At 43.9% G+C, this 25,988-nt stretch overlaps 2 protein-coding genes across 5 annotated transcripts in view; both read right to left on the bottom strand.

Annotated features, from left to right (window-relative positions):
- Positions 1–502: 502 nt before the first annotated feature.
- LOC123741619 (gap junction Cx32.2 protein) lies at positions 503–4,466 on the bottom strand. The gene is made up of 2 exons (XM_045714633.2): positions 3,603–4,466; positions 503–3,309 (listed from the first exon to the last, which is right to left on the bottom strand). The coding sequence occupies exons 1-2, from the start codon at positions 3,664–3,666 to the stop codon at positions 2,126–2,128; spliced, it is 1,248 nt and encodes a 415-aa protein (XP_045570589.2). The 5' UTR covers positions 3,667–4,466; the 3' UTR covers positions 503–2,125.
- A 232-nt stretch (positions 4,467–4,698) lies between these two features.
- The window catches only part of LOC106599493 (cyclin-Y), a 40,548-nt gene continuing 19,258 nt past the window's right edge, over positions 4,699–25,988 (bottom strand). The window contains exons 3-13 of one of the 4 annotated variants that reach the window (XM_014190761.3): positions 13,083–13,157; positions 12,640–12,660; positions 11,870–11,904; positions 11,713–11,736; positions 11,257–11,351; positions 11,118–11,153; positions 10,944–11,001; positions 10,680–10,799; positions 8,488–8,654; positions 7,994–8,156; positions 4,699–7,652 (exon numbers count right to left, since the gene is read on the bottom strand). In XM_014190761.3, coding sequence (XP_014046236.1) covers positions 7,536–7,652; positions 7,994–8,156; positions 8,488–8,654; positions 10,680–10,799; positions 10,944–11,001; positions 11,118–11,153; positions 11,257–11,351; positions 11,713–11,736; positions 11,870–11,904; positions 12,640–12,660; positions 13,083–13,157 — 911 coding nt within the window. In that variant the 3' untranslated portion in view covers positions 4,699–7,535. The remainder of the gene's footprint in view (positions 7,653–7,993; positions 8,157–8,487; positions 8,655–10,679; positions 10,800–10,943; positions 11,002–11,117; positions 11,154–11,256; positions 11,352–11,712; positions 11,737–11,869; positions 11,905–12,639; positions 12,661–13,082; positions 13,158–25,988) is intronic. The other 3 variants (XM_014190763.3, XM_045714631.2, XM_045714632.2) reach the window with 3 other exon arrangements.

The following is a 25,988-nucleotide window of genomic DNA, read 5'->3' as shown; positions in this document are numbered from 1 at the left end:
TTGATGTACTCTTATGCTTATGCTGAATTCTCTGCCTAAATTATTCTATCACTAGTTTCTGTCAACCATGAGATCTGAGTACTTTACCAATAGCATATAGGGCCAGTGAGGGTTGGATCATTTTCAGATGAACAGGGCTCTGGTCAAAAGTAGTGCACTATTTAGGGATATGGTGCCATTTGGGATGCATCTGAACAGTGGATCAATAAGGTTGAGTAGGAGCTGACTCACTGTTGTGGTTTTCCCATGTGAACACCAAACATCATCCTTGCAAAACGAATTCAGAAAATAAAAATGATGATTAAAATATAAAAATAGTTAAATTACAATTTACAGTTAAGGAAAAATATCTACATACAGTATGTACAGGTATTTTCAAATGGATTAAGAATTTCTCATCTCTGGCAGAGTGGTTCTTTCTTGTATCTGCACTTTCATTTATCTACCAGAGGAGGGCAGTAAAGACAATGGCATACACTTATTCAGATGTTACAAGACCCTGTTTCAATGGATTTAAAAATATATTTTTATTTAAAAAGGCAAGTCAGAACAAATTCTTATTTACAAACCCTAACCCAAACCACGCTGGGCCAATTGTGTGCCGCCCTATGGGACTCCCAATCACAGCTGGTTGTGATACAGCCTGGAATTCAACCAGGGTCTGTAGTGACGCCTCTAGCACTGAGCTGCACCACTCGGGAGCCCTAAAACAAACAAGGTAATGATTATGGCTGCCCCATGTGTACTTAAATGTTTAATAGTCTGTACAATTACTTAAAAAACGAATTATATAAATACAGAAATCCTGCCTACGAATTGAACAACGAAACAACATCCCTGTCCCAGACAACTATATCTAAATGTAGGCATACATTTAAGATGCATATACCACAACCCCATTCCATGAATTAACCTTTGACCTACTAGCATCATCACCCACTTACATGGGGTAAGTTGTTCCAAGAGACCACTTTCTTTGGACAAGACACACTACAAAAGTATGTGGACGTTCTTTATCCCACCCCAGCCAACGCTTGGCATTGCCCATGGTGATCTTAGGCTTGTGTGTGGCTTCTCGGCCATGGAAACCCATTTCATGAAGCTCTCGACGAACAGTTCTTGTGCTGACAGATATACGGTGTAGCTGAAATAGCCAAATCCACTAATTTGAAGGGGTCCACATACTTTTGTATATATATAGTGTATGTTTTCAAAACTGTTTTTTAAAAAAAATATTTCCAGGGATACACAACATACTGAAATATATGTTAATATCTTTGTTAGAAAGAATACTATATTTTCCTTGACGGAGTGATGCTGAATGTAACAAATGGCTCTCCCCTACACTCAAAACCGCATGAAGGCTTTGGCCAGGATTCAATCCAAGGCACGTTGTAGAGCAGCGCATTGTGTTTGACTTTTAAATGTAATTTACACTTGAGCTGACATCCACAGCATTGTTGACAGTAGGTGGCCTTGCATTCACCTCAACTTTTCCATCACTGGCCTCCTGTAAAACCTCTCCTGACATTTACAATGTATTAATTTAGCAGACACTGTTATCCAGAGTGACTTACAGGAGAAATTAGGGTTAAGTGCCTTGCTCAAGGGCACATCAACAGATTCTTCACCTAGTCGGCTCAGGGATTCGACCTTTCGGTTACTGGCCCAACGCTCTTAACCGCTAGGCTACCTGCCACCCTGGTGGAGGAGTAATGTTCCTTTGTTACCCTCAGTTCTCCATGTGGTCTTAGCTTCTGATGAGTCGGGGCATGTCAGTCTTGTCTGACTGTTGTTTGGGAACCCAATGAAAGACCGTGTGAGCTGAACAACAGTGGAGTGCGGCCATCATTGCTCTTAAAGGTCAACTAACTGGCATTCATTGGATCACCCATTCTAATTCTGTTAGCTAACACATACAGTGAACACATTCTGTTTGTAGAGCTGAAAGTGTGAAGTCACAACAGCAAAATGCAATGTAGCCTATTATTACATTTTGGGGAAAAATGAATTTAAGTGTATGTAAAGAGTAAATCATTAGTTGTTGAACTAAAAAGACAGCACTCCCATTGTTTTTATTTATACCTATGTAATTATATGCAAGGCAGCAACACAACAATCTACTTTACTGAGCATCTGATGAGGAAGAAGAATCACTGGAAGAGCTTGAGGATCCCCTTACTTCCTGCAGGTTGACGTCATCTAGGAGCCTATCACGGGATTCTGCGCTATCATAATGCTGCTCCAGGAGTGTTGCGTCTACCATGGTGGACTGGCCACGCCTCCGACCACTGTACATTGGTGAGGGTGTAAATTGGCGTGACACTACTACTGGGTCTCCCTCTAACCGCCGAGAGAGAGGGACGGAAGATGAACGGGAGATGTGGTTGGGATGAACAAAGCGCCCGCTCCATGGAGCCCCCATAGGTATGGGGTGAAAAGGCGGTTCAATCTTTGCAACCCTCCGCGGCAGCCTGCTCCCCTGCAGTGGTTGGGCAGCCACCCTAATGCGAGTCTCATCATTTATTCTGACTCTTCTGTGTGAAACGTCACCATTTGGGTTACAGTTCGAGGTTGGTTTGTCAATGTGACTTTGTCCTCTCTTGAGGACAGTTTTGGGGGTGTTGTGGTTCTGGTTGTACAGGGCTTCCATGTCCTCCCCAACCCCACCGTTCATCAACCGTCTGCCCTTTCTCCTGGTCCTCTGTGTCACCATCCATTGCACAGAGCACACAAGATCTGCCAAGTTCAGTAGCAGAGACAGGGAGGCAGCCCCCAGCATGAAGTTGAGCATGATGGTCTTCTCTGTGGGACTGGATACGTAGCACTCCACCATGGACGTACAGGGGAATTCATAACACTGGAAGCTCCTGGGGACAGAGAAGCCATAGAGGTAGTACTGGCCGGCACTGAACGCTGCCTCCAGCAGAATCCGCAGTATCACATCCAGAAGATAGGCACTTACAAAGTTAGGTGTTCCTTTTGGTAGAGCGTGTAGAGGGGTACACAGAGTGCCTGTTCCGGTCTGACTTCTGCTTCCAGAGAAATAGTTCCCTCTGATACGGAGCGTTGACGATACTTTGTGGATGATATAAGAGATGAACATCAGGTGAGGGAGACAGAGCGTGATCAGTTGGAACAGCCAGAAGCGGAAGAGGGAGAGGGGAGCGAAGCCGTCGAAGCAGATGTTGGTACAGCCTGGCTGGATGGTGTTGCACACAAAGTGCTCCTGCTCGTCCCGGAAGAGGGGATAGCCAGAGAACAGGAGGATGAGTAACCTCAGGACCATCAAGATCATCCATGTCTTCCCTGCAGGAACAGCAAATCAATTAAATATTCACTCACACACATTTAAACATTTACATTTTGGTCATTTAGCAGACGCTCTTATCCAGAGCAGCTTCCAGTCAGTGTATTCAACTAAGGTAGGTAAGACAACCACATATCACAGTCATTGCAAGTAAAACAAACATTATTTTAGTGTTAGATACTCTTGGGAAAAAAGCTTCATGTTAGTAACATTAACTATCCCATACATACAGCATCTACAGGCTCATTTACATACAGTACAGTATGTCCACATGGCGGAAAGGAAAACCTACCCAGAAAAGTGACGTTGTGATTGAAAGTAATGAAGAGTATTTCCATTAGGCCCGTCTTCTCCATGCTAAAAACAACAAGCAGCTCATCCCATAGAGATCCTGTCTGTAGACCTTGATCCAATCCAGATTACTCAGCAAGGGTCCATTTCAGTCCAATCAATCCAGTTCAGTTCAACTCAATCAATTCACTTTGATTCAATTCAGTCCAATTAAAATCCAAGTACCTCGTTTGGTTGTAGAGAAGTGGCTCCGGAGTAAGTTCTCAGTTCCCCAGAGTGTATGTCTACTAGACTATAGATGTCTCTCAAGTGTTATAAACAGCTCTGTGATGCCAGGCAGGGTTCTCTCTCTGCTATTATTATCACGTCCAAATCATGTTACCATCAAACCATTGCTAGGATATTTCAACAAAACACACTGAGCTAAGACAACTGGTCGGGTCTACATAAAAGAAGCATAGTGATTATAGAATGCTATTCAAATTGAGGTTACCAGGTTAAAGGTTATAGGACAATAATGAGAATTGTAGCTTTGTGCCCAAATGGTGGTGATCTTGGCCTCCTGTCCATTAACCTCAATATCCAGGCTTCCTCACATACGTTCGGAAATAGCAGAGTTATTAATGATACTTGGCGTGTATCCCAAATGGCACCCTATTTCCTATATAGTGCACTGCTTTTTACCCGAGCCGTATGGGCCCTTGTCAAAAGTAGTGGATTACATAAGGATTGGGTGCTATTAGGACGCAGTTTTGGGGGTATGGTAACGCGAGTTTACATCTCCATGAAGCCATTTTAATGGTCATGTCAAGACGACAGCTGCTACATGTTGGATATGTAACAGTATGGCTTCTGTCCCTCCTAGCACACAGCTAACTAGCTCGCAACTCCACATTGGCTACAAATAGACTGCTAATAGGGGGATTTAGTGATTAGCATACACACATGATCTAACAAGTTCTCCACATATAAACATAAATTAATACAACAGTCAGACAAACGCTTTGGAAATAAGTGTATTTTACACTTTCATGTGTTGTCCTCTTGGATTTCTAAACTGTACAAATAGTTTTCACCCAAAAATAAATGAATCAAAATCAAAAGACATGTTCTTTTATTACAAACATGGATCAACGCCTCCATATAAATATTTCAAAATTAAGTTAATGATCGCATCATCACTTTAATACTTGATTATGCACTGTACAAAGTTTAATTTCAAAATAATTCATACAATTGTAGTGCTTCAGTTGTCAGTAGGGTCTTCTTGACAATGATAAAAACACAAATAAAAGTTGATCATGAATATAACAATATTAATATATTTATAAGACAAAATCAAACTGTATAACGTTTGGAGGAGCTATGTTATATAGAAGTTGGCTCAGTGTTCAGGTTTTTGTTCTTAAACAAATAAAGAAACATTGTAGCTTAAAACATCGAGTTCTAAAACAAAAACACAAGTCATGCTTCACACGGTGTATCAAGTATGATAACCCATTTCTATCCTTTCAATGGTCACCTTCTTGTCAATATAACCTACTTGGAATCCTGTGGATGACACATTCACAGTAGCTAAATCACTCACATATACACTACATGGCCAAAAGTATGTGGACACATATTAATCATGGGCATTAATTTTGGTCCCCGCTTTGCTGCTATAACAGCCTCCACTCTTCTTGATTAGGCCTGGGTCTCAGTCGGCGTTCCAATTCATCCCAATTGTGTTTGATGAGGTTGAGGTCAGGGCTCTGTGCAGGCCAGTCAAGTTCTTCCACACTGATCTCGACAAACCATTTCTGTATGGACCTCGCTTTGTACACGGGAGCACTGTCATTCTGAAACAGGAAAGGGCCTTCCCCAAACTGTTGCCACAAAGTTAGACACACAGAATTGTCTAGAATGTCATTGAATGCTGTAGCGTTAAGATTTCCCTTCACTGGAACTAAGGGGCCTAGCCTGAACCATGAAAAACAGCCTCCACCAAACTTAACAGTTGGCACTATGCATTCGGGCAGGTAGTGTTCTCCTGGCATTCGCCAAACCCAGATTCGTCCGTTGGACTGCCAGATGGTGAAATGTGATTCATCACTCCAGAGAACACATTTCCACTGCTCCAGAGTCCAATGGCGGTGAGCTTTACACCACTCCAGCCGACGCTTCGCACTGCGCATGGTGAGCTTAGGCTTGTGTGCGGCTGCTCGGCCATGGAAACCCATTTCATGAAGCTCCCGACGAACAGTTCTTGTGCTGACGTTCTTCCAGGGGCAGTTTGGAAATCAGTAGTGAGTGTTGCAACCGAGGACAGACAATTTTTACGCGTTACGCACTTCAGCGGTCCCTTTCTGTGAGGTTGTGTGGCCTACCACTTTGTGGATGAGCCGTTGTTGCTCCTTGATGTTTCCACTTCACAATAACAGCACTCAAAGTTGACCAGGGCAGCTCCAGCAGGGCAGAAATTTGATGAACTGAATTGTTGGAAAGGTGGCTTCTAATGACGGCGCCACAAGGAAAGTCACTGAGTTCTTCAGTAAGGCCATTCTACTGCCAATGTTTGTCTGTGTGCTCGATTTTATACACCTGTCAGCAACAGATGTGTTTGAAATAGCCGAATCCACTAATTTGAAGGGGTGTCCACATACATTTGGCCATGTAGTATATCATTGATGAATGCAGATTTGAATATAACATTCTGAGTATTGGGATGTACAGTAACTAGGGAGATATACTAGTGGAAAGGTACCCACTGGGAACAACGTCTATTTCTTATTTACATAAAAAGTTTAGGTTATAAGTTCAGTGAAAAAGAATACTTTTTTCAAATCCAATCAGTTTTCCACATTGATTCAACGTCATCACATTGAATTTTTTTGTTGAAATTATGTGGAAACAACGTTGATTCAACCAGTTTTTGCCCAGTGGGTAGTAAAGTCATATGGTCAACTTGTTTGAACATGAACAAAATAATTGTGTTCATTAAGAACTAAATGTTTCTGGAATTTGAATGTAGATCTCCAGTAGAAACGCCTGCACAGCTAGAATGCTGTTTTACCTGATCAAATACTGTCTGCAGGTACTTGGGTTTGGTCGGCTATAGCAGTAGGCAGTGAAAACAACCTTATGAACACAAAATGAATAAAAACCCTTTCACTAAAAGCTACAGAACCATGTCCAAAGGCAACCAACTGTCTGTCGTGCCACACCAGCTTGGACAGTCTAGGACGATGATCCTATTCATTAGTGCACGCCATAGCAAAACGTTTTCAATGGAAACCGCGAAAAAACATGTTTCTCAATGGACAAGTTCAGGTCGTCCACCTGTTTCAGTCCTTTTTCTTTTGTTTGGTACGACCCAGGAAAAGAGGTCAAATGTCACTGAAATGTTGTTTTCTGACAACTTCTCTGGTTTGCTGCTACAACGCATAAAGCTAATGTTGCCACAGTGATGGTTGGCTGGCTACTTCTGATGGTCTTGATGGTCACCTGGCTGCTGCTGTCCACAGGAAACTGTGATGTCATGAGATCTCTTATTAACAGTCATCTTTGTGTTGTATCACAAAGCAGCTTTCATTTTTCTTTCTCTTAACAGTCAGTGAACTACCAGTCCTGTAGAGAGCTCTTCTGTGTGTTACAGGAGCGGAGGCACTGTGAAGGCATCTATCTGTGACAGGGACAAGGTCGGTCTGTCTATCCAGGTTAGGGTTGCAGAATTCGGGTAACTTTTCCAAAATTCCCAGGAATCTAGACTGGATGATTCCCGGAATCAGCAGGAAATCTGGAATCCTCCAATCAGGTATTCTGGAAAACCTGGGAATTTTGGGAAATTTACCATGCTAGCCTCAGGCCCAGTCTCAGGCCCAGTCTCAGCCTCAGGCCCAGCCTCAGGCCCAGTCTCAGGCCCAGCCTCAGGTATGGTCTATGTTCCTGGTTGTTAGGAAAGGATGGCAGGGACCCATCGCACCCCGACCAGATTGTCCACGCTCGCTGAGCGCTTCTTGGCAGCTCTCCTGGCATCCTTGTACTTGTCGTCACATAACCTTGAGATCGCCTGCAGGAGCAACAAACATGATGAATCGATAAACAAACTCGCTTGAACGGAATTGTTACTGCCCTTCGGGCATAGACTAAAAGATGTAGAAGATGTAGTTAAAGTGTTAAACCAAGACTATTCAGAGGATCAGCTGCCATCAACACAAGCCATTTTCAGATCAGCCATTGACACAAAGTGCTCTACAGTAACCCGGCCTACCCTGTACTGCATAGCCTCTGCTTTGTCTTTCGGACTTGGCCGGGCTACTGTAAAAGCACCTTGTGACAGCTGCTTATGTAAAAAGGGCTTTCTAAATAAATGTAGTTATTGATAGACAGCTAGATTGAGTGGTGGCTCACCTCTAGTCTCTGGGCTTTGACCTGGCTCAGGGGCTCCAGAGGGAAGCTCAGGTTGTTGGTCTCTGACAGTGAGCGCAGGTCAAAGTAATACTTGGCATAAACACTTGACGGAACGTTGATGTTGAACTGCAAAAGCTCCAGAAACTGACGCTCCAGCTCGTTCCTGTTGAGAAAAAAGGGAGAATATATGTTTTTCACAACAATTGATGGCAGTCATACAGAGACGGCTCACTGTCCTAGAGATCGACACCAACATATTAGGGCCACGTATCCAAAACATCAGTGTAAAAACAAATTGTTGAATGTACAGTACATGGTTTTGATTTCACAATGTGGTCCAGTGTCAGACCTACAGGAAGTCAGTAAAGCTTTAAGTCTGAGCTTTTCAGAAAAACTGTGTACACACTAAATGTGAGCAGCAAAACAGGTCAGCTAAAATTAGCCAGCAGAAGAGTCCCTATTGAAAATAACATCCTGATTTATTTTCTTCTTACATGTCCTCCACGGTGATGTCTTTGAGGATCTGGCAGTAGTCTACGTTCCAAACAGCCTGGTCGTCCCAGACCTTAGAGGCCAGCAGAATGGCTCCCAGGACCATACGCTTCCAGTTCTCTGGGCCAATGTCTATCTCTGCATACGTCAGCAGCCTCTCAACGTACACCTGAAAAACACAGTGGGAAAATGAATACTAAAGTCATGAGGTAATTGAGGCAATTAACTTTGTGATATTTGCTTCCCAAATAACACCCTATTACCTAACTAGTATGTTCATCTCCTGATAATGCGTGGCACACGCAGAGCCATATTCAAAATCTGACCCGTATCTGAAGCTTGATTCATACATTAACCTTCTGTGAACTCCCTCTTAACCCACCTCTTCTCACCTGAGGCACACCACCCCCCATCCCTCCTCCATCCCTCACCCCTACTCCCATAGAGCCCCACACCACCCCCTATCCCTCCTCCATCCCTCACCCCTACTCCCATAGAGCCCCACAGAGCCCCCTATCCCTCCTCCATCCCTCCCCCCTACTCCCATAGAGCCCCACACCACCCCCTATCCCTCCTCCATCCCTCACCCCTACTCCCATAGAGCCACACACAGCCCCCTATCCCTCCTCCATCCCTCCCCCCTACTCCCATAGAGCCCCACACCACCCCCTATCCCTCCTCCATCCCTCCCCCCTACTCCCATAGAGCCCCACACCACCCCCTATCCCTCCTCCATCCCTCACCCCTACTCCCATAGAGCCCCACAGAGCCCCCTATCCCTCCTCCATCCCTCACCCCTACTCCCATAGAGCCCCACACCACCCCCCATCCCTCCTCCATCCCTCACCCCTACTCCCATAGAGCCCCACACCACCCCCTATCCCTCCTCCATCCCTCACCCCTACTCCCATAGAGCCCCACACCACCCCCTATCCCTCCTCCATCCCTCACCCCTACTCCCATAGAGCCCCACACAGCCCTCCATCCCTCACCCCTACTCCCATAGAGCCCCACACAGCCCCCCATCCCTCCTCCATCCCTCCCCCCTACTCCCATAGAGCCCCACACAGCCCCCCATCCCTCCTCCATCCCTCACCCCTACTCCCATAGAGCCACACACAGCCCCCTATCCCTCACACCCTCCCCTCACTCCCACATAGCCCCCCTCAGCCCCATCCCTCCCTCCCCCCAATCACACACAGCCAGTCCATCCCTCCTCCCTCCCCCCTAATCGCACACAGCCCCCCCATCCCTCCTCCAACCCACTGACCCCCTCCCTCACCCCTATTCCCACACAGCCTCCCTACTCCCACACAGCTCCCCACAGCTCCCCTCCGCCCCCAGGGCCCTCCCCCCTCCCTCCCCCTACTCCCCCTCAGCCCCCTCCCAGGATGACCTCCTGAGAGAAGACAAGGATGTGTGTAAATTGAAGACAAGACCACAATGTTGGTGCATCGAAATGTCACTTGGTACGTGGAGAATGTGCTTCTGTGATTCTGACGTTTACTCTGCTCTGGCTGCAGACCATCTGTGTGTTCCTCTGGCAGTAGAGTAGTAGTCCCAGGCCTTTTACTGTACGCTTGTGCAGTAGAGGACACAGTGGCTAACTGGCTTTGGCCCCTGGCGGTTGGCCTAATTTTCCTCCACTGTTGCTCATGTCAGTGACTATCACAGGCTCTGAAACTGGCTGCCAGCCGCCCACAGACACAGGCTAGTTAGGAGGCTTCTGACAGATTTGGCCTGCATCTCAATTCCCTATATAGGCCTTGGTCAAAAGAAGTGCACTAAATAGGGAAAAGGGTGCCATTTGGGAAGCAACCACAGGCTAGTTAGCAGCCTCTGACAGACTGACTCACATGGTGATCAGCCTGAGACAGGAACACTCCAAGCCCGTGTCTGACCGAGGATAGACAGACAGACAGTAACCAACAGGACACCAGTTGATCAAACATAAAAGGCTGTAGCTAAAGGGGAGAGAATAACTTGGTGGACAAGAGTTCTGTCTGCCCTGTCTGAGAAGGTGTCAGACGAGTTGAGAATTAACTTTTCTAAAAATATATAGGTCTAATTTATGACACCTCTGATGAAACAAGTTTGGTAAGCTACCTGGTCAAAAGTAGTGCACTATGTAGGGTATAGGGTCAGGTGCCATTTGGGACGCAAACAATGGAGTCAACCAGTCCCCCTCCTTTACCAGTGTAACAATGGCACATTCTGCAGTGAGCTGAGCAGCGCTGAACAGCGTCCGGACGAAGCGGTAGATCTGTTTCTGCTCGGGGTCGTGTTTGTCATAGTCAGACGGCACTTCAGATTTCTAAGAGAGTAGAAGAACATGATACGAACATGGTCACTGTATAAAACTAAATGGATAGATTTATACAAAGGCACACACACACACACACACACACACACACAGTGGGTCAATATGAACACAGGAACTGATTGCATTGGCTGTTACCGAGAGAGGGTGAAGCTTCTCGTCAAAAATGTCTTGCCGCATTCCTCCATCTGTGTCCCTGAAACAGGTCATTCAGGAACGCTCAAAGGTCAAATGTTTTACTGGACTGTTACACTAGCTAACCAAACTCTCCATTCAAGGCATTGCTTGCTCAAAGTGATAGGGTATTCTTACCTATTCTTTATATGGTAATATATTGCAAGAGATACACTGTAAAGAAAGAAGGGTAGTTGTTAAAGCATTTGTCACAACTAGTACTTTCTGTCTGTCCCATTGGTCAACCCATGTAAACGGAACTGGGACATACACTCACCATTTGATGGTGAATTTAAGATTGGGCTGACTGACTGTGTTGTCATCCAGGAAGATGGTGGAACAGGAGCTATGTTTCCTTCTAGTTGATCCATGCTACAATAACAACATAGAATTACAAATACACATCCCTATATTGCTGCAATTATAAAAGCTGACCATTAGTCGAGGGCATGTTGTTACTAGAGGGCATATTGATACATTAAATAAGGTTTCTACTGAGGCTACCTCCTCAAATGTAGCATGCGATGAACATGCATGGCAAATTAAGAGATAATTGTGTATTAACTATTTAAAGATTGCTAATCATTGTCAATAATGCAGAGGGTCCTTCACCTCTAACATGTTACCATGAATGATGCAAGTCGGCCCTAACTATATGAATTTAACATGATGTCACATGAGTAGCAATGAAATGGATCCATGGAGGACACACATAAATCATGTTGTACCTTACCTTTGACTCGTCAATGTGTGTTAACTTGTAAAACAATATAAGGAATTACCATGGGCAATTCATACATGATTATGAATCAGTTACAAAGACTAACTGTCCAATATAAGGAAATAATATATTAGCCTGAATCTATATTTAATACGTATTGAATACTCACATGATTGATGAAGAGGCTCTTTCTTTTTTCACGCACTAAACAGAGATAAAAAGAGAAGGATTGAGAAAGGCTTTAATCCTTTGTTATCAACATTGTCCTAGAGCAGCGGGATTCAAAGTCGGGGTCACGAACTGCAGTGGGGTCGCCAAAATGAGGTTGTTTTTTTACAAAAAATGAAGAGTACAGGTTATTTTATGGGACAATATAGAAATGTTTTGAGAAAGATACATTTTGAAAAATAAAATGTTATTGAGTAAATGTATTTATTGGTTGATAAGAGATGAAAATGTAATGAGTTGAAGGTTATTTGTTGATGTAAAAATCTAAATGTACAGATTTTAAGGTTTTGTCATTAGATTTTGGATGGGGTGGGTTTGCGAGAAATTCGTGCCCAAAAAATGGGGTTCCCAGAAATTCTGGTGAAAAAAATTGAGTCCCCGCTGAAAAAGTTAGAATACCACTGTCCTAGAGATTGCGTAAGCAATAGAAAAAAGCACAATGGTAGATGAGTTTCAGCATGATCAGCAAGACATTCTGCACTGAAACAGCAACGCTTCTATGGACCCTACATGCGTTATTTGCAACATACTGTACAGCAAGAAGCGTATCAAAGTGTGCACAAAGAGGACAAAGTGGTTAATATCACACTATCAGAGATGATTCATTATGGTTAGGGCTGGTTACGAACAGAGAGTATTAGAGGCAGACATTACTCCACAGCTAGGGGGAAACAGAAGCACTCAGTATTACTGTACATATACACTACTCACCATTTTTGCTAGACAACTCCACTGAAAAACAACCAAAAGCCGTCTACTTAATTTACCTGTTCAACTCAAACACACAACTATCACTGGCTCTCACTTAACAATAGTATGTATCAAATGTAGCTTCTATCCTGGACAATTGTGTCACTTAACCTGCTATGCTAATACTGTCTTGATACAGTATAACATAGCTAAGCATGACTCAAAGTTCCTAGAATCACTGTGGTGTTCTAAAATCCTTCCTAGTAAAATGGAAAGATTTATCAGTGAAAAACAGTGTGATAGGATGAGAATCCCTGAGGCTGTAGTACTTCTAGGGAAACACCCCAGGGCAAGGCATACATTACCACACAGAGCTGAGCTGTCTGTGTTCACTGGAAGCAGTCTTGTGATCTGGGAATATCCTACTTTATAACAATACAGAGGTTATACTGTATTATACTCACCATCCGTCTGAGATTTGCTGAGGAATATTGTGCTGGCCCGAGGATGGTCAGAGGGGTTGTACTCCATGTTCAGCTCTGAGAAAACAAAAACAATCAATCACTCTGTCAGTAACTGAATAGAACACCCTATTCCCTTCACTTTAGGGCCCTGGTACAGGGAATAGGGTGCTATTTGAGACACACCTAAAAATTAACCTGTCAGATCAGATGTGTAGAGTTCCTCAAGTTACAACACACATGTTTTGCAAGAGAGAAAAACACCCTCTTGTTGAATATGAAAACATTTCATTGTAGACAAACACATGCAACTTACAACTGACCGCCAAAATGTAGGGGTGAGATGACATCATTTCAAAGGTTACATTTATGCCCAAGGTTTCTCTCTCATCCATGCATTGGCCTCATTGTTAACTCATCCAGCCAGTATATGGCATCAGACAAAACATAGCCACATGCCTAATTCACACAATAGGGCCAAACCGAGGCAAACCAAGCCGAGCTGTACTGGGCTGGCCTGATTACACATCCACGATAGTTGCTGGAAGCGTACTGGAAAGGACAATGTGAAAAGAAAATATCCAAACCAGCACAGTACAGTTCAGATGGACTCCATACACAGACAGGAGGCTATATGTGTCATACATATAGAGCTGTTGTGAAGGAAGTTGTTAAGGAGATGAGTCTGTGTTTATACAGGACCTCCTGACCTCACCTACCTCAACCAATCATGTCAATGTGGAGCTATACGGAGCCCTCTGCATTGTTACACATTTTGAGAGGCACACGGTAGTGCGGTATGAAGCTCAATTTGGCCTCTGCATGCCTCCGGAGGCTTCGCAATTGCGTCACACCATCAATACGGAGCCTCCGACCACATTTTCGGATCAAGCATAAATTGGCTCTTACCTGCCGACGGTGATTAATAATAATAATAATAATATAATTAAAACACAAATTAATAGTTTTTCTGAAAAACACAGGGGACACAGTCACACAGGCTATAGGAAATGAAAGAGTGAGCAGCCTTAACAGTGAAGCGCCATAGGATGCGTCCCAAATGACAGCCTATTCCCTATTCCATAGTGCACTACTTTTGACCAGAGTCCTGTGTGTTGTTTTTGTTATCTGCTGTCCCCTCTAGTACTCATATATAAATTGTTGTTTGTTTCTCTTCACTCTCACAGAGACACTGAAGAATGATTCATGCTTTGTGATTCAGAGCATTATCTACATCACGGCCTGGGTATATGAGCTCCGGATGGGCGTTCATGTCTCACATCAAACAAATAGTTACACTCATATGCTATAGTATGGTAAATGACCCTGATGGAGAAAAAGGTACTGAAGGATACTCATAAGCCACTATAGCTACCTTTAATTTGGACTGTGTATCATAATGAAGTCTCCATGATAATGTCTGCAATGTGTCAAAATATACATTTGATACCATTGAACGCTACTCTAGCCATCACGGAGTCACTTTTCCAGAGGCAACAGCACCTCAACAACAACACCTCAACACACCTCCACAACAGCACCACAACAACACCTCAACAGCACCACAACAACACTTCCACAACACCTCAACAACAACACCTCCACAACAGCACCACAACAACACCTCAACAGCACCACAACAACACTTCCACAACACCTCAACAACAACACCTCAACAACACCTCCACAACAGCACCTCAACAGCACCACAACAGCACCACAACAACACCTCCACAACACCACAACAACACCTCAACAGCACCACAACAACACTTCCACAACACCTCAACAACACCTCAACAACACCTCAACAATACCTCAATAACACCTCAACAACAACATCTCAACAGCACCAGGAAATTGGGGTTTCATGCTCAAACAACTGGACTATAGGTACTACCTTAAATAATAGAACAGAATAAACTCAAACCACAAAGCTAAGCCAACTTCCTACTCAAGAGTGAGAAAAGTCCCTCAGATAGCCTTGTACTGAAATGAAGTACCTTGAAGAGCCTTTTTTGGTCAATTCTGAATAAAGAACTGCCAGGAATGCAGGGAGGTCCTCTAACTCCCACAGTGGCCCAAACAGCACCCTATATAGTGCACTATTGGGCCCTGGTTAAAAGTAGTGCACTATAAAGGGAATAGGGTGGCATTTGGTATGCACACAGCCCTACTGTATCCCTTCCCCTGGCAGGCAGACCCAGACCCAGCCAGTAGATTACAGAACAATATACCACATAACTGGACACTCAATGACAAGCTGCAAAGGAGTTGCTATGAGGGGTGTTAAAAAGGAAAAATATGCTTTCTGCCTCGTGTCATTTATTCATTCTTTTTTCTTATCATCTTATTTGAATACAACAAATGGCTACTGTGATGGATGGAGAGACCTGGGGGTGCTGTTGCTGCTGATGAAGAGGTCTGAGGTGTTAGTCAGCAGCAGAGGGATATGACCTGGCGGCAACCCAGACAGAGAGCATGTTGGGCTGGCTGTAGGTCAACTGACCCGGAGGGGTGTGCCAGAGCTGAGAGAGGCCCTTTTGGTTATAATTTTCGTTAGCTCGCTGAGACGTGGGGCAACTCTAAATGAACTGACAGTGTGGATTAGTCTTGCATAAAACACGGCCATTCCGTCAATTTAGCACACTTATGCAACAGAAACCTGGGTTGTGTCTGAAATGGCATCCTATTCACTGTATATTGGACTACTTTTGACCAGGGCTTAGGTCAAAAGTAGTGCACTAAATAGGGAATAGGGTCCCATTTCGGACACAGAACCCATAGTATTACAGAGAGACGTTTCAACACATTCAGAAATTAGGACCAGGAGTTATTCAGAGGTAATCCCCTGACAGAAACTAATACCCTGCAGTTCTACACCATGGACAAGGTACCAACATAAGTATCTTTTCTGTAGAGCAGGTTAAAGTACACAATACAGTAAATCCATTAACCTTCATCCATTCATTTTATATGCAATCAATCAATTTCAATAAAAGATCGTTCACACTTAATTTTCCCCTTTCACTTTGCAGTACACAGTGGGTTGCATCGCAAATCCCTAGTGCACTACTTTTGACCAGAACCCTAGGTGCCACTTGGGACACATTCCAGTGTAGATGAATTGGCATCCTCCCTGACAGCATGCAGACAGGAAGGATATGAGAGCTCAGCATTTTAATCCATGCCTGTTGATGCCCACTCACTACTACAGAGCACCACCACAGAGTACAGACTCGATCCGGGACTCGAGCGGGTCCGGATCCAGAATTCTAAATAATGTCAGAGGTCTGATCTGATTGTCAAGGGTCTCAGGTATGTGTAATTTTAACTGACTTGTCCGGAAGGGACCGTACAGATCAGAACGAGACTGCTGCAGTGTATAAAGAGAGAGATATTTTATCATTTATACTGCTCCTCTTGCTTTTCACGAGAGTGGAGCTTGTTGTTGGCCAATCATGAGTCATCAAAGCGGCAAAAGGCTACGGTCATAGAGCCTCGCTCAGTGTGTAGCAGAAATTAGGAGATATCTAATCAATGGAATTAAAATGATGGAATTAGAAGTTAATGGAGGATACAACGACCAGGAGCCAACAGGTAGGCTGCTACTTAATATTCTGAATGGAGTTGTCATTTGTAACTGTAGGATGAGAAAGCACATGCACTGCAACCTCAGTTAGCCTAGCTAGCTAGCTTAACTAGCTTCTCCCGGTTTGATGCAGGCCAACACATGTACTACGTAAATAGTATTTGATGATAAATAACCTAGCTATGGCAGCGATTAGTCTACTATAGCACGAGTCGGCTTGGTTAGTTGCGGTCTCTCACTCCCTCCTCCCCGTGTCACTCGCTCACAGTACGGCCCCTCCCTGCCTGCTAGAGCGGCACCCCTCTCCCTCTTCCGGGTCTCTATATTTAACAAATGTATTTATGCATATCTGGTCCAGGTAGGAAAGCCCCAGGTCCATTACGGAACGGATCCAACTTGTTGGTCCCATGAAGACCTCTATCACAGAGCGCTACCAGAGAGAGGGGAAACAGCAGCCTATGCTATCACAAAGTATGCAGCCACACCCATCTCTGGGCTCCATGAGAGAGAGTCGCCTGAGACATGGCTCAACACCACTGACAACTGAACTGACAGAGAGATAATCAGCATCATAGGTCTACCTCTTTCCCTCTGTCTCATTCTGACACTGTCCTTCTTTTCTTACTCTGAGTATAATTCTGTTGTCAGACAGCAGGTTGTCAAGCAGTAGGATCTAATGCAGCTGAGACACCATCTGTGGCCAGCCTGCTCCTTCTACAGCAAGGAACAAACTTTTTTTGACAAGACCTTGCAACCATGGTGAGGTAAATACCTGTCTATTTACGTAAAATTACACTGATTAACGCTTTAGTCATATCACAGTTTACTTATGTCGCTGCCTACTCCAGACGACTCATTTTTCAAATTATACTTAACAAAAATATAAACCAACATGCAACAATTTCAAAGATTTCACAGTTCATATGAGGAAATCATTCAATTGAAATACATTCATTAGGCCCAAATCTATGGATTTAATGACTGGAAATAAAGATACCTCCAAAAAAAAATGGGCCTCACAATGGGCCTCAGGATCTCATTGCGGTATTTTTGTGGATTCAAATTGCCAAGCGATAAAATCCAATTGTGTTCATTGTCCATAGTTTTAGCTTGCCCATACCATAACCCCACCATGGGGCACTCTATTCACAATGTTGACATCCGCAAACCGCTCGCCCACATGATGCCATACACATGGTCTGCGGTTGTGAGGCCGGTTGGACGTACTGCCAAATTCTCTAAAACGACGTTGGAGGCGGCTTATGGTCGAGAAATGAACATTCAATTCTCTGCTTACGGCTCTGGTGGACATTCCTGCACTCAGCATGCCAATTAGATGCTCCCTCAACAAGAGACATCTGTGGTATTGTGTTGTGTGACAAAACTTCACATTTTAGAGTGGACTTTTATTGTCCCCAGCATAAGGTGCACCTGTGTAATGATCATGCTGTTTAATCAGCCACACCTGTCAGGTGGATGGATTATCTTGGCAAAGGAGAAATGCTCACTGACAGGGATGTAACAAAAAAATAAGCTTTTTGTGCCTATAACTTTTCTGGGATCTTTTATTTCAGCTCATGAAACATGAGACCAACACTTGACATGCGTTTATAATTTTTGCTCAGTGTATATATTTATCTTTATTTGGAATGGTAAGCCAGACAAAATTAAATGTGCTTATTTATGTAATGATTCTGAGTTTGGGGGGGATAAAAAATATTAAATGTTAAAGCATTAAACCTCTCACTAAAAGCTTCAGTCATACTAAAGTTATACTTAAACCCAGGGGTGCAACTTTTACTGGGGACAGCCTACCCACATTCTGGGAAGGCTGTTTTCCGGTTTCAGACAGCTGGATTTAGGACCGCACAGTCACCAGAGCTTGCAGACAGGCTGTGTGAAGGCAAAGCTTCTGAAAGGCTGGCGTATAGGACAGGCACGGAAGAGATGAACAGAGGCAGCTGCTGTCTGTGTTGTGCTTTTTCTCTGAGTTGTAAAAGCAAGCAGAGCAGAAAATGGCTTCTCTTCAGTTGACTAATCTAGCTGGCAAGGTAACTGCTGTTTGACAGAAGGAAAAAAAAATATTCCTAGTTCTGAGCTAGTAGTGTAACTGACATGTTACTTTAGATAATGTTTCATCCCCTCTACTAGCTAACTAGTAGCTACCACAGCCAGTTCAGCTTTAGCTAGCCTCTAGCTATATGTCAGGTAGCAGTATCTAACAGCTGTTGTTATATGGAAATGTTTTGTAGCCTTTTTGTCCTGTTTCAACAGAAGTAAATTTGATGATGTACCATTAGCTAGCAGAGCTAGCCAAAAGATGGGTAACGTTAGCTAGCTAGCAAATTTTAGCTATTATTTTTGCCTCAATCACACTAGACCTGAATCAAACGATGAAACCAGTGTCCAAACGATTAAAGACCGATATTCTGACGTTTTTCAGCACAATGCGAGTTTTTATTAGTCAGTATGGCAATGTAACATTATTGATATGTCAGTTTCCCTAGCTAATTCCCTATTTTTCCCACTGACACGGTATAAACAGCTCTACAGGCTTCACTGTCATGGTGCGCAGAAAGTACACAACACTATGCTCATCATGTCTTAGCAGGATCAGATGGTGACAGGTGTCCCAGCAGGATCAGACAGCCAGGGAAGACCAGTCTACAGAGCACAGGTGAATTTTGCATTATATTATAACAATCAGTGAATGGATACAAAGTTCCATCTTGAGTTGATGGGTAGACTACAGTCTGGGATCTGGGAATAATGGTAATTTCAATTGTTGAAGCATTGATTCTATTCATGGCTAATACCATGTATAAATGTACACCAATGTAATTCTTTGTCATGCCTCATCTGAGCAGGATCAGATGGTGACAGGGGTCTCATCGGGATCAGGCAGCCAGGGAAGACCAGTCTGTGACTGAGCTGAGGTGAATTGTAGCAGACAACATTTTTCTCTGTGCAGCAAACACTGGACAAGCAAAAAGATTGAAAATATTGTAAGACCGTCTGACAAACCTCTAAAGTTGATTTCCAAACTGTGTCAAGGATTGATAAAGGCTTTTCCCGATGACACAAAACATGTCAAACTAAAATGTGAGGAAGACTTGGGAGACGCTATTCATGATGACGAATGGTTGTTATGTTAGAATGCCCAATCATGTTCATATAATCTCAGACATAAATTACTGCAGTTTAAGACCATGCATAGAATGTACTACAGTTGAAGTTTACATACACTTAGGTTGGAGTCATTAAAACTCGTTTCTCAACCACTCCACAAATTTCTTGTTAACAAACTATAGTTTTGGCAAGTCGGTTACGAAATCTACTTTGTGCATGACACAAGTAATTTTTCCAACAATTGTTTACAGACAGATTATTTCACTTATAATTCACTGTATCAGTGAATCACTGTATCAGTGTATGAGTCAGAAGTTTACATACACTAAGGTGACTGTGCCTTTTATTTTAATTTTTTTTTTTTATTTAACCTTTATTTAACCAGGTAGGCAAGTTGAGAACAAGTTCTCATTTACAATAGCGACCTGGCCAAGATAAAGCAAAGCAGTTCGACACATACAACAACACAGAGTTACACATGTAGTAAAACAAACATAGAGTCAATAATACAGTAGAAAAATAAGTCTATATACAATGTGAGCAAGTGAGGTGAGATAAGGGAGGTAAAGGCAAAAAAGGCCGTGGTGGCAAAGTAAATACAATATAGCAAGTAAAACACTGGAATGGTAGATTTGTAGTGGAACAAAGTGCAAAGTAGAAATAGAAATAATGGGGTGCAAAGGAGCAAAATAAATAAATACAGTAGGGGAAGGGGTAGTTGTTTGGGCTAAATTATAGATGGCCTATGTGCAGTGATCTGTGAGCTGCTCTGACAGCTGGTGCTTAAAGCTAGTGAGGGAGATAAGTGTTTCCAGTTTCAGAGATTTTTGTAGTTCGTTCTAGTCATTGGCAGCAGAGAACTGGAAGGAGAGACAGCCAAAGGAGGAATTGGCTTTGGGGGTGACCAGAGAGATATACCAGCTGGAGCGCGTGCTACAGGTGGGTGCTGCTATGGTGACCAGTGAGCGGAGATAAGGGGCAACTTTACCTAGCAGGGTCTTGTAGATGACCTGGAGCCAGTGGGTTTTCATTTACATTTTAGTAATTTAGCAGACGCTCTTATCCAGAGCGATTTACAGTAGTGAATGCATATATTTCATGCATTTTTTTTCTCCATACTGGTCCCCCGTGGGAATCAAACCCACAACCCTGGCGTTGCAAACACCATGCTCTACCAACTGAGCCACACGGGACCTGGCGACGAGTATGAAGCGAGGGCCAGCCAACGAGAGCGTACAGGTCGCAGTGGTGGGTAGTATATGGGGCTTTGGTGACAAAACGGATGGCACTGTGATAGACTGCATCCAGTTTATTGAGTAGGGTATTGGAGGCTATTTTATAAATGACATCGCCGAAGTCGAGGATGGTCAGTTTTAGAAGGGTATGTTTGGCAGCATGAGTGAAGGATGCTTTGTTGTGAAATAGGAAGCCAATTCTAGATTTAACTTTGGATTGGAGATGTTTGATTTGAGTCTGGAAGGAGAGCTTACAGTCTAACCAGACACCTAGGTATTTGTAGTTGTCCACATATTCTAAGTCTGAACCGTCCAGAGTAGTGATGCTGGACGGGCGGGCAGGTGGAGGCAGCGATCGGTTGAAGAGCATGCATTTAGTTTTACTTGTATTTAAGAGCAGTTGGAGGCCACGGAAGAGTTGTATGGCATTGAAGCTCATCTGGAGGGTTGTTAACACAGTGTCCAAAGAAGGGCCAGAAGTATACAGAATGGTGTTGTCTGCGTAGAGGTGGATCAGAGACTCACCAGCAGCAAGTGACATCATTGATGTATACAGAGAAAAGACTTGGTCCAAGAATTGAACCCTGTGGCACCCCCATAGAGACTACCAGAGACCCGGACAACAGGCCATCCGATTTGACACATTTTACTCTATCAGAGAAGTAGTTGGTGAACCAGGCGAGGCAATCATTTGAGAAACCAAGGCTATTGAGTCTGCCGATGAGGATGTGGTGATTGACAGAGTCGAAAGCCTTGGCCAGGTCAATGAATATGGCAGCACAGTATTGTTTCTTATCGATGGCGGTTACGATATCATTTAGGACCTTGAGCTTGGCTGAGGTGCACCCATGACTAGCTCTGAAACCAGATTGCATAGCGGAGAAGGTGTGGTGGGATTCAAAATGGTCGGTAATCTGTTTGTCGACTTGGCTTTCGAAGACCTTAGAAAGGCAGGGTAGGATAGATATAGGTCTGTAGCAGTTTGGGTCAAGAGTGTCCCCTCCTTTGAAGAGGGGGATGACAGCAGCTGCTTTCCAATCTCACGAAAGAGAGGTTGTACAGGCTAGTAATAGGGGTTGCAACAATTTCTGCAGATAATTTTAGAAAGAAAGGGTCCAGATTGACTAGCCCGGCTGATTTGTAGGGGTCCAGATTTTGTAGCTCTTTCAGAACATCAGCTGACTGGATTTGGGAGAAGGAGAAATGGGGAAGGCTTGGGCGAGTAGCTGTGGGGTGTGCAGTGCTGTTGACCGCGGTAGGGGTAGCCAGGTGGAAAGCATGGCCAGCCGTAGAAAAATGCTTATTGAAATTCTCAATTATAGTGGATTTATCGGAGGTGACAGAGTTTCCTATCCTCAGTGCAGTGGGCAGCTGAGAGGAGGTGTTCTTATTCTCCATGGACTTTACAGTGTTCCAGAACTTTTTTGAGTTTGTGTTGCAGGTAGAGGTCGGCCGATTAATCGGAATGGCCGATTTAATTAGGGCCGATTTCAAGTTTTCATAACAATCGGTAATCGGTATTTTTGGCCACCGATTTGCCAATTTTTTTATTTTATTATTTCACCTTTATTTAACTAGGCAAGTCAGATTTAAGAACACATTCTTATTTTCAATGACGGTCTAGGAACGTGGGTTGACTGCCTTGTTCAGGGGGGATTCGTTTTTGCAACCTTCCGGTTACAAGTCCAACGCTCTAACCACCTGTCTTACATTGCACTCCACGAGGAGCCTACATGGCAGGCAGACTACCTGTTACGCGAGGGCAGCAAGAAGCCAAGGTAAGTTGCTAGCTAGCATTAAACTTACCTTATAAGGGAGACACGTGATGCCGCGGAGCTGAACAGACGTTGACAAACCGAGCTCTTGAAATTTATCCTATTATTACCTAAATAACAACGTTGAAACAATATTCTAACATCGGCTGATAAATTGTCAAATACTTACCTTCCCAAAGAGCCATGGACCTCCGACCGAGAGGCAAGAAGGACGACCAAAACGTCGTTGAATCCCAAGACAACGATAACGCCACAGCTAGCAAGTTTAGCATTAGCCCTCATATCTCAGACGACGGTTCCAGACTATTGCTCTCGGCAGCCTCGCAAGACATGCTGGCTACTCTCCTCCGGGAAATTCAGGATGGTAACAAAGGTCTTTCTATGAAAATTGACAAGAAATCGGCTGAACTCCATTCTTCCATCGACGACCTGAAATCCTCCATGAATGATCTCCTTCTGAGAACGACTGAGGCCGAGATGCGCATTAGCACAGTTGAGGACACCGTCGCTCGACATGACCAGGTTCTGATAGAACTGCAGAAGGATAATGCCTACCTCAAAAACAAAGTAGACCAGATGGAGAACCAGAGCAGACGCAGTAATATCCGTGTGGTGGGATTGAAAGAGGACAGCGAGGGCCGTGACCCGGTCCGCTTCTTCACTCAATGGATCCCGGATGTCCTAGGCATAATCAACTTCACCAAGCCGCTGGAAATCGAACGCGCCCACAGAACATCAGCGCCGAAACCCCGGCCAGAGGAGCCCCCACGTGCCGTTCTGGTCAGGTTCCTCCGTTTCCAAGACAGAGAGAAGATACTGCAACTCGCAAGAGCCAAAGGGGACATCACCTTCGATGGCAAGAGGGTCAGCCTTTTCCCGGATATGAGTGCCGATCTCGCCAGACGTCGCAAGCAGTTCAGACCTGCCGCCAAAGCACTGAAGGAGAAGAACATCACCGGCTACCTCATCCACCCTGCGCGGATGAAAGTTCAGTACAAAGGCCGATGCCATATCTTCAACACACCGGGAGAAGTATTCACTTTTCTCAAAGAACCGAACCGCGACTGAAAAACGGTCTCTCTGGGGGATAAGATCCAATCTGTTTGTTTTCTCTTATCTGGACTGATCTGCTGATATCGGATCCGTCTACCCCGCTATCCGGTCGCTATAATTGATTTGTACATTTTCAACTAACCGTTTTTCCCCGGGGTGAGTTCTATTACATTTACAGGAGACTATATTTTGGTTTAGTCAATATCCACTGGACGAAGCAATAAGTGGGTTTAGGCCCACCGCTTCCCCCCCATTTATGTTTCTCCTCTCCCGAAAAGAGACTCAAGCAGCCCTTACCGTGGGCAGCAATTATTCAGCCATAAATGCCTATTCACAACGTTTGTTTTCAATTTAGAGAGCTCGCAGGTTTTAGTTTACGCCAAGGTTTAGCTAGTAAGAGTAAGGTGGAAAGCGAGCAGCAACGTATCTCTACAAGTGTATTCATGTTTGATTGTTGGGATTGTTGTTTTAGTCTGACAATCGGGGTGGGTGGGTTTTTTTCCCCCCTTTTTTCCATGTTTATTGTTGTTTCCTTCCTAAAGAGGCACATAGGTCACTTCTGTGTTCAAACCAAAGTTGAAACATTTCCTGACTATTTACATATGAGAGATTTCCATTCGGTTACATATTTCAAACCCAACCTATGCTTAATCCACTAAAATATGTCACATTCAACGTAAAAGGCCATAACAGCCCGATTAAAAGGAAAAGAGTCTATACATACCTTAAGAAATTAAAGGCCGATATTGTGTTTCTACAAGAAACACATCTTACAGCCAGCGAACACAAGAAATTGAAGAGGGAATGGGTAGGACAAGTTTTTGCGTCCTCTTTTAACTCCAAAGCAAGAGGAACTGCAATTTTGATAAGTAGACACATCCCCTTCTGCGTCAACAACACCATCTCTGATCCCTCGGGCAGGTTTGTTTTGGTGCAGGGGCATATGTTTTCAGAGTCTTGGACCCTGCTGAATATTTATGCTCCTAACTTCGATGACCATATGTTTATACAGAATGTCTTCCTTCAGGTCGCTCAAGCACCACCAGGATGGCTACTGGTTGGAGGAGATCTACATTTTTGTTTAGATACAGTCCTTGATAGGTCCTCGGATAAACCCTCCCTTCTTACCAAAGCCGCCAAGCTCACCATGTCATTCATGAAAGATCTTAATTTACTAGACATCTGGAGACAGTTGCACCCACAGGATAGGGACTACTCTTTTTATTCACACCCACACAAGACACACACACGCATAGATAACTTTTTACTATCGACCCAACTGTTTCATAGAGTGTTAGATATCGAGTATCTCCCCAGATTGCTTAGCGACCATTCTCCTCTGGTATTATCAATCTCCATTCCTAACAAGGTAAACGGAGCATATAGATGGAGACTAAATGCTACACTCCTAAAGCAACCAGAATTTTGTGCATTTATCAAAGAGCAGATCAATATTTTTACTTTGACAAACAAACCCTCCGCTCCTGACAGTTTCATTCTTTGGGACACATTGAAAGCCTATCTGAGGGGACAGATCATTTCCTATACTAAAGGGTTGAAGAGAAAATACGGTGCGGAACTGAATGTCCTTGAATCTGAAATCTCTGAGCTGGAGAAAACCTACCAAAGAGGCCCGACTAAAGATCTATATAGGCTTTTGGTAAATAAAAAACTGAAATATAATATTCTGAACACATATCAAGCTGAGAGGGCCATCACTAAATCAAAACAGCGTTATTACGAGCTTGGAGAGAAAGCTCACAAAGTACTGGCATGGCAACTGAAAGCAGAGGAAAATAAGAGGACAATTAATGCTATAGAAACCCTTACTAATGAGATATCTTTCGACCCTACCGAAATTAATAATACCTTTAAGAAATACTATGAAGACCTCTACACTTCCCAATCAAGCGATGATCTGTCGGAGATCGACTCCTTTCTCTCCTCTCTCAACCTCCCATGCCTGTCAGAGGAAGACAGAGAGCGCCTGAGTGAAAACTTCTCTGTTCCTGAATTGGTGGAAGCCATTAAATCCTTACCTTCTAATAAATCTCCTGGGGAGGATGGCTTCCCTCCAGAGTTCTATAAAGAATTTAGGGAGCTGTTGGTCCCCTACCTCATGGAG

Source organism: Salmo salar, chromosome 03 (assembly GCF_965601325.2).
Source record: "Salmo salar chromosome 03, fSalSal1, whole genome shotgun sequence".
In the NCBI taxonomy this organism is placed as follows: domain Eukaryota; kingdom Metazoa; phylum Chordata; class Actinopteri; order Salmoniformes; family Salmonidae; genus Salmo; species Salmo salar.
The sequence above is the reverse complement of the archived record's forward strand: the minus strand, read 5'-3'. Positions and strand labels throughout refer to the sequence as shown.